The sequence below is a fragment of the Nannospalax galili genome, unplaced genomic scaffold (assembly GCF_000622305.1).
Source record: "Nannospalax galili isolate Female #2095 unplaced genomic scaffold, S.galili_v1.0 scaffold291, whole genome shotgun sequence".
Classification (NCBI taxonomy): Eukaryota; Metazoa; Chordata; class Mammalia; order Rodentia; family Spalacidae; genus Nannospalax; species Nannospalax galili.
The window spans coordinates 57350-66748 of NW_008330588.1; the positions used below are offsets into that span (position 1 = coordinate 57350).

The 9399-nt window shown below is 42.7% G+C and overlaps 1 protein-coding gene across 5 annotated transcripts in view; it reads left to right on the forward strand.

Annotated features, from left to right (window-relative positions):
- Window positions 1–9399, forward strand: part of Sh2d4a (SH2 domain containing 4A) — a 69620-nt gene that overhangs the window by 42599 nt on the left and 17622 nt on the right. For 4 of the 5 annotated variants that reach the window (XM_017802573.2, XM_029554614.1, XM_029554613.1 and 1 more), the window contains 2 exons: window positions 5815–5923; window positions 8414–8615. In XM_017802573.2, the coding sequence (XP_017658062.1) occupies window positions 5815–5923; window positions 8414–8615 (311 nt within the window). Of the gene's footprint in view, window positions 1–5814; window positions 5924–8413; window positions 8616–9096; window positions 9373–9399 lie in introns of those variants that run through there. The other variant, XM_029554616.1, reaches the window with a different exon arrangement.

A 9399-nucleotide genomic window follows, 5' to 3' on the forward strand; every position in this document is an offset into this window, starting at 1 on the left:
CCTCATTATTCCAGGGCCACTGGGTGTCTTTTGCCATATAGGACTCTTAGGTTGGTCCCTGCCAGCCCCTATAAGCTTGTTAAAATCACCACCTATGTCCTGTCCCATGTAACCAGATCTCATCTGTGCCTTCCCATACTTGCTATTCCCTCTAGGTTTGGGGAAAGGCAGGAAGCTATTTCCTCCAAATTTAAGCATCCTTTCTTGGAAGAAGGAAGGAGGCTGTGCTGGATAGCTTTAGTTATAACTTGACATACCTGTGTAGAGGGAGCCTCAATTGTGGAATTTCCTCTATTGGACTTGCCTGTGGCCATGTCTGAGGGGCATCTTCTTGATGAGTGATGTGGGAGGGCCCAACCCACTGTGGGTGGTGCCACTCTTGGGCAGGTGGGCCTGTGTTTCATAAGAAAGCAGGCTGAGCAGGGGCCAGAGGAGCAAGCCAGTAAGGAGCATTCCTCCATGGCCTGTGCTCCAGCTCCTGCCTCCAGGTTCCTGCCCTGACTTCCTACCTTGGGTTCCCTGATGAACTGTGACCCGGGAGATATAAGATAAATAAACCCTTTCCTCCCCAAGTTGGTATTGGTCAGAGTGTTTTGTCCCAGCAACGAAGAAACAAACCAGGACACTGAATAAACAGAGAGGTCATGGCCAGCTCTCGTCTGTTATTACCTTGCAAAACTCATTCATTTTATCTCCTTCCCCACTGTGCCCATGTAATTATAATGATAAGAAAGGATCAGGTTTACTAAATATAGCACTCTTAGATATCTGAGTATTGCCAATCAACCATATACTACCTATGTGCCTTTTAAACTTCTCGCTAAAAAAAGGGGGGCGGTTGCTAGAGAAAGGCTCGGAGGATAAGAATGCCCTCTGCTCTTACAGAGGACTAGAGTTTGGTTTTCAGTGTCCATACCCACAACAGGTAGCTCACAACCAAAACTCCAGATCCAATGAATCCAGTGCTCTCTTTTGCCCCTGTTGGCACCTGCATGCATGTGCTCCTACATGTAGACACACAAGCATACACATGAATAAAAATAAAATATTTTATTTATTTTTATTTTACATGTATGAGTATGTAGCCTGCATGCATATAAGCATACCTGTGTTGTGCAGTGCTTGCAGAGGTCAGAAGAGAGTGTCTGATCCCCTGGAACTGGAGTTATGGATGATTCTTAGCTGCGGTGCTGGGAATACAAACTGGGGTCTTCTGTAAGAGCAACTGGTGCTCTTAACTGCTGAGCCACCTGTCCAGCCCCATAAAGTACATTTTAAACTTCTTGTTATCCTGAGCATCAGAGTCTATGATGTTGTCAACTCTGTTTTGAAGTCACCTAAAAATACAGGTGGGACCATAGCATACAGAAAGTATCAAGGGAGAAATGAAGAAAATGGGGGCAGTTTAAATAGGGAGGGTGGGGAGGGAGGATAAGACAGGGAGAGAAAGAGGAGAGCTAAATAGTGCCTAGCTAGTATAAAAAACAAGAGGGAATTGTATTAGTCCAAAAACTTACTGAAAAATTACACCCGCACTGTCCCTACATGAGTTCATGAGTGTAACTGAAGACTACATGACAAGAAACAGTGCCAGAGATGAGAACCCTTCCTTCGAGTTGTTGGCCAAGGTAGTCCAAGAGACTCCCAAAATTACACAGGCTATTGCCACAGCCCTTGATTGCCTCCCAGAACGTGATGGTAAGACCCTATTGCTGAAGACAGGACATACTTTGGACACAGGATTTAGAGCAATGGAGCTGGAACTGACCTGGAAGCCACCTCCCCTGCAGGCTAGCTCTCATAGCTTTGGAGAGCACTACACAAGCTGGTAAGGGAGAACATCAATCGATGGGCCAACCCCAGCTTTAAGCTCTAATAACAACATCAATGACCGGCAGAGCAGGCCAACCCCAGCTTCAAGGTCTAGAATCTGCATCAATGTCTTTAAAATCCACTCAATGGGAGGAAACTCACGTGTGGTACTATAAACCTAGGAAAATACACATAGCTGGAGAGGTCATAGATCTTAGAGAAAACTCCAAGGCTGTCACATCCCTAGACAAATGTAATTACTTACTATGTGCAAAACATGGATCCTTAAATTTATAGACGAGTATCCCAGTTACCACCATCAAAGAGGCTTCTTTTTCAAGAGACAGAGAGAATTACAGAGTTGTGGAACTGGTCACACACAAAGATTGTGAATTGCCCAAGTCTAAGTGGCACATCTAGGACACAACCTCTATACCTAAGGCTCACGGAACATAGAACAAGGGATGAAGAGAACACTAACACATCTTTCAACTCTCATCAATGAAGTTCCCTTAGAGAAACAGGAATGCAAAAGGTCACAAATGGCCAAAACGCAGAGAATAAGAGTCTGCAGAGTGTGGGTCCTCGGACAGGACTCCTATATTAAAATCCACCCACCCAGGGCTCAGGAACCATTGTGGAAGAGGGGGTGGGAAGATTGTAAGAGCCTGGGCGGAGGTGCAGGAACATACAGAAACAGTCCTACGGGTACCTTGGACCCTTCTCATACAAACCTACAGCAATGATGTCAGCACGCACAAGACCCATGCAAACTCAAGCTGACAAAAAGCACAGAGCTGTGTAAATGAACATCAGGCCTCAATCTTAGTTGAATTATTGGCAGCTGATTACTGCTGGGTGGGGAAGAGCTGATTTTCTTAAAGGGAGGGACTCTAGATAGGTGGACTAAATTCCAGTGGATGAACTTGCACTGAGGGACATCTGGGGACACTGACTTGACGTGATAGGCCTTAAACACAAATGACAGAATGTATGAACTCCAGTAGGGGAGTGGGCTATGGGAGAGTGCCAAAGGGGAAGGGGTTATAAAGATGGTTTTCTGTATGAAATACACAAAAATTCAAAAATAAATAAATAAGTAATAAATACTGGGCCTAGGAAGATGGCCCAGTCAGTAACTTCTTACTGTGCATGAGGACCTGAGTTTGGGTCCCCATATAAAAAGGTGGGTGCAGTGGTGTGTGCCTATAAGCTCAGCACTGGGGAGGTAGAGAGAGGAGCAGGTATAGATAGCTTTCTGGCAGCCAGTCTAGCAAATTAGTGAGCCCCAGGTTCAGTGAGCGGCTTTGTCTCAAAAAATAAAGCAGAGAAGCAATTGAGATACCTCATTTTGACCTCTGGTCTTGACATGCGTAAACAGTTCCACATACATGCGTAAACAGTTCCTCATATGGAGAGAAGAGGAGGGGAGGGGAGAGGACAATAAATGACTGCATATGCTTGTATATTGTACATAAAAGTACTGCTAGCAGTTTTCCAAGCTTGAACAGAAAAAGAAAATCTTAAAAGTGAAACTTAGGCTGAAGGAATGGCTCAGTGGTTAAAGCAATTTCCTGGCAAGGGCAAGAACCAGAATTTGGATCCTCAGAGCCCAGCAAATGCTGGGTGAGCATGGTGGCCCATCTGCAATTCCAGTCTGGAAAATGGAAGCAGGGGATCCCTAGAGAAAACCCTATCAATAGGCTTGGAGTTTGATTGAGAGACCCTGCCTGAATAAGTTGGAAGACTGATGGAGGATGATTCACAACATCAACCTTAGGTCTCCACATGTGCACATGCACTCACCACACACACACACACACACACACACACACACACACACACACAGACACACACAGAAAAAGGAAAAACAGTGGAGCTCTGTTCATTCTGTATGATCTTTCTTGAGGATATGTAAACAAACTATTTACCTGGTAGGGCACAGATGACGGCCCAAAGAAATTGTTACCCAAAATCTAGACTGCTGAACAAGTGCGGTTATTCAGGTTACTTATAGGAACATGGGTGAGGGGTTACTTACAGGAGCATGGGTAACTGAAAGATAACTGCATCACCAAAACACCCACCCCAGCCCAGGTGACCATGTATGAAAGCTCTAAGCCTGGTGCTCCTTGTTCAACTTGCAGGCAGATCTGCTGAAGAGTCTCTTCTCATACATCAATGAAAGCATGTTAACCATTGAACCATCTCTTCAACCTAAGTTCCACTTTTAAGATTTCTCTTTCTGTTCAAGCTTAGAAATTACTAGCAGCATTTTTATGTGCTTTAGGCTTGTAAACGGTTTCAGAAAGGGATGTCAAATTTTAGGAGTCATTTCAAACACCAAAAGTTGTCCTTTGGAATTCATACTGTATTGGCAAACAAAAAGAACTTTTATAGGCAGGAAAACAACCTAAGAAAAATATAGAAAATTCACAGAAAATTTGTATCTGAATCATAAACACAGTTTATGAAGTATTACCACATTAACAGTGACATGATTTCCTCCAGTCACCAAAGTAACCTCACATTAGGGTCTGTATTTTTGTTATAGTGAAATAATTTCATGGGGAGGAAATCTTTGCCTGTGTGTGTGTGTGTGTTTACATGTGTGTGTGGTGTATATACATATGCATGTGGGGGAAGGCAGAGGTTGATATTGGGTGCATATCTTCCATGGCTCACTTTTTTGAGACAGGGTCTCCCATTTAACTTGAAGTTCAGTGTTTTGGATAGACTGACTGGGCAGCAAACCCTTAGGATAGACCTGTCTCTACCCACCTGGGGTTACTTGTGTACACACCATCAGGCCCAGGTTTTACATGAGTGCTAAGGATCCAAATTCAGGTCCTTTACCCACTGAATCATATCTATAGCACAACAAGCACTTTACCCACTGAATCATATTTACAGCTGAGAAATCTTTTGCTTTATGGTACAGAGGATTGAGTATAGATTGATCCTTGTGCGTGCTAGGCAAGCCCTCTACCTCAGAGTCCTACTAAATAGCTTATGTTGGCCTTGAACTTACTCTGTAGTCCAGGCAGGGAAGGAAATTTTATCTTCCTGCTTTAGCCTCCCAAGTAGCTAGAACTAAAGGCCTGTGCCACAAGGCCTCACTGGAGTCTTGGTCATCATATGGGAGTCACAAAAGAAACAAACCCATCACTAGTGATGGAGGAAGAACTCCCTCTCTGCCTGCTTCATTATTTAACTAACTGAGGCTTTTGTTATTTTACCATTTTATAGTCAGGTTTTTCTGTCTGAGCATTCAGAAGCCTGCATCCAGATAAACAGTACATTTTAGGCCTGAGTGATTTGGTTCATTCATTTCTCTTTATTTAAAATGAATCTCCTTGATTGCACTTAATGCCACAGAGTGGGGAACTGAAAAATAATGAGGATAGTAAATTTTATTCAATGTGTATTTAACCATAATTTTAAAAAAAGAATTCTCTTTTAAAAGGGATATTTATACTTATTTTTTATTTTCCCTTCTCAAAAGTAATTGTTGTGTGTTTTTAAAGCAAAAAAATCGCCTAAAATTATGTCAATCTTCATGTTTGAATACATGTTTGGAAGACATGTGGCTCCCCAGCTGAGATTCCTCTCAGGAGCCTGTTGCTACCAGAGCAGTGATTAACACTTGCCTGTTTATTTCAGGGAAGTATATTTGGAACACTAAGTGCTAGGTTTAAGGAAAAGGACTGTATGGTAAGGTCTTACTGTGTTATGCAATGTGCTAGGCACTGTTTTAAAAAGTAATCCTCACTGTAGTGCTAAGTAACATTCTTCCTCATTTTACATATGGAGAAATAGGCTTGAGAGGTTCGGGAACAGACCCTGGAGTTCCACAGTGAGGCAACAGCCATTCCTGAATCAGGCATTGCTGAAGCCAAGTGCCTCCCTAGTGGCCCAGAGAGCATTAAACAGAAGCCAGGGACCTCCTTGTGGAAAACTGTCACAGTCCTTCACCATTCGTCCATTTTTGGTTTTAAACAGAAAGAACCCACAAAGAAAAAACAAGATGAAGAAATAAAACCAATCGATGATGACAAAACCAAGCAGATATACACGAGCTGGAAAGAAGATTCTGAATGGCAGGCATCTTGTGAGTACCCTGGGCCTCAATAGAACCTTTCAGTCTCTCAGCTGTACCCTCTGCTTAAAAACATGACCCATCTAGGAGGTCTGAAAATGTGTCCTCAAGAAACATCTTCACGCTGAGTTGTCAGTCAAATGTTATCACTAAGTTGTTACCCAGACGCCTCAGCTCCTTCTGAATAGCAAAATAGCTTCCCATTCATCTTTGTACCATTAAATTAGGATGTATCTATAGGGTGGAATGTCTTCTAGCTTTGAAGAAACACCCTATGGAAGAGTTTTCATTGACCTTAAAACATGTTTGCTTTTGCTTGGAGAAACAAATTACAAATAGTATGAATACCATATTATTATTATTTATTTATGTATTTATTTATTTATTTATTTATTTATTTATTTATTTTTATTTTGTTTGTATGAGTGCTATGCCTACATGTGTGTAAGTGCACCTGCGTCATGCAGTGCCTGTGGAGGTCAGAAGAGGCTGTCAGAGCCCCTGGAACTGGAGTTATGGACAGTTGTTAGCCGCTGTGTGAGTACTGGGATTTGAACCTGGGTCTTCTACAACAACAGCCAGTGCTCTTAATCACCATTCCATCTCTCCAGTCCCAGAAAATATTGTGTTTTTAAAAGTCTAAATTTTGAAGGAAAAGAGCCGGAAGGTTATTAACATGTGAATGTTGGTTCTCTTAGAGTGACGGGATTTCAAATTACTTACTTGAATTTTACTTCTTGTTACTGTATTTTGGTGTCTCCCTCAATTTTCAAAAGTGCATGCATTCTTTTTAACTTTTATGAAAACTTTACTGAGAATTTCGTACACGCATATGAGGTGTTTTGATCAAATTCATGCCCACTCCCTTCCCGCCAACATTCCCCCCTCTGAAGAGGTAACCCTAAAATCTTTTAAGGATTACATACAAGCTCCTTTGGACCACAGTATGTTGCTAACAGGCCCAAGGACATTTTGACTTTTAGCCAAGAAACTGGCATGTATTCTTAAACTTTTCTTATTTTTTTGTTTATTTTCATTTCGTATGTGTGATTTTACCTGCATGTACCTAAGTGCACCCATGCCATGCAATGCCTGCAGAGGTCAGAAAAAGGTGTAAGAGCCCCTGGAACTGGACTCATGGATGGTTGTTAGTTGATATGTGGGTGCTGGGAACTGAACCTGTGTTCTCTGCCAGTGCAACTAGCGCTCTAACCACTGACCAATCTCTCCAGTCCCAGTTTTCTCATTTTAACTGACATACAACAGTTGTTCTTACAGGGCACACTGTGAAATATCTATGTTTATTTCCCTACATAAATAAATATCCATGACTTTGTAAGCAGAACACATTAATGATGCGCTGGGTGTATTTGTGTCAGTCTCCTGTCTCTGACCCAACCTTGACACTCTCTTGAGATTCAGTGCCAGAGCTAAACCCCACAGAGGAAGAACGAGTTGGGCAGAGATGGGCAGGACAGACCTGAGAAAGGATTAGGGTTTCCAGCTGACACTAACAAAGAAAACTCAACTTCCAGATCACCCCTGAGGTAGGTGGATCAAGAGAACAGGATTAGCCATATCTGCAGATGTGGAAATCCTGCACTGATCTGCAGACTCATTACAACACACACTATTAAAATGATGTTTTGTGAAACAAAAATATTTGCAAGATCCAATCTGTGGTCTTCTTGTGCTGTGTATTGACCCCTAATATAACAGAATATTTTGGTATCTCTTCAAAATCAGACACGGCAGGATTTGACCAATAATTCTTAAATATTAAAAAGAAAACCTTAATAAAATTATTCTTGCAGCCAAAATTAGTCCTTATTACTTATTGTATGTCTAAAACATAACAAACCTACCTCTATTTTACTAAGTCATATTAAAAGGCATCCCAGGATTTGCTTGTATATGTACTAAAGTGTTCTGCAATTCTCCAGAACATGTTTATGGGTAAACATCCCTTTATATTCTGTCTGGCAAATTCACATTCAGTTAGGCCCATAGTGGGCTCTGCCCTTGACAAGCCTCACTGCTTCAGCCTGCTCACATGCCCCTGAGTGCTCCTGTCTTCCTGGTTGCTGCTAACGGCTTGGGGCACATTGCATCCTGAACATGAGCGTGCCAGTGATGGGGCACTGGCCTCTCATACTCGTGTTTCCACCTATTGGAATCTGCTGTAAGGCTGGGCCTCAGGGCTTAGTCTTGTCCTGTACATTCCACTTCTGTCATCCCTTCCTCCTCCTTTGCTTTGCCTCGTCCAAGGTTTTGGTGGGTCTCTTTCTTAGAGCGCCCCCTAGCTGCTAAATGCAGAGAGGTAGTTTGGTGAACTTTAAGGTGTGTACCATTGGTACTGAGCATGTTAATAGGAGCAGATGACCAATTTTGCCGGGAGCCTGCTCTGTGCATCACTGTGCAGGGCTGGGCTCCTGTGTCTGAGTTCTGAATGTGATATATGCTGAGCCTGACAAACTCTATCAAACACTGTTGTCTTCCTAGTGAGAAAATCAAAAGCGGCTGATGAGAAGAGACGCTCCTTAGCTAAACAAGCCAGGGAAGACTACAAGAGGTTATCCCAGAGAGGAAGGAGTGGCGAGGGGTTGCAGAACCCTCTGGCTGCTCCACAGAAGCCCAGAAGACCTCCTCTACCCCCCAAACCCCAGTTCCTACACCCGGCGGGATACCCTCCAAAGTCTTTAGGGTAAGAAGCCACATAGTCATAAGCACTGAAATGGGCTAATTAAAGCCTAATCTGTGCCACGGGACACACAAAACCAGCTCGCTGCTCTGTCAGCTCAGGATCACTTCTAACCTTGCTTGCTTTCTTCTCTGTAACATATCCACAGTGTTTACAATTAGTATACCCAACCACTTGGTGAACATGCTCCTGCAGTTAGATGACTTCCTGTTCCCTGACACACCCAATGGCAGCTCCCAGACTGTGAGGAGAAAAGGGAACAAGGGAGGGTCTTTGATGCTCACTGATGCCTCTTGGGATAAGAAAATTACAGCAGGATCCCGAGGGCTGGTGGACTTTCAGGCATCCCTAGGAAAACTCTTAGTGCTGAGGAGTCAGGGTTTTGGTGGCCGTTCTCTTTTTGAGATACATAGCCAGAGAATTTGGAAATGCTCCTTTTGGAACCAACTCTCTATTTGATGATGATGGTACCTTTGACTTCTAGGTCAAAGAGGTCGGAAGAGGAACAATGTGTGCTTCAAGGTAGTGAAGAAGAAAACAGTGACACCCAGAAGAAACCCACTTCCTGTATTTATTTACCTGTTACTGATTTATTTACCTGTTCCTGGCTACTGATTTATAGAACTTTTTTATATTCTAATATTTGTTTACTAGTGATGAGGATCAAACCCAGGGCCTCATGTATGCTAGACAAGCACTCTGCCAGTGAGCTACATTCTAATATTGTAACAGTCTTGATATTCTAACATTTAGAAATAAAATGTTTAATACATGCATACACATAAAA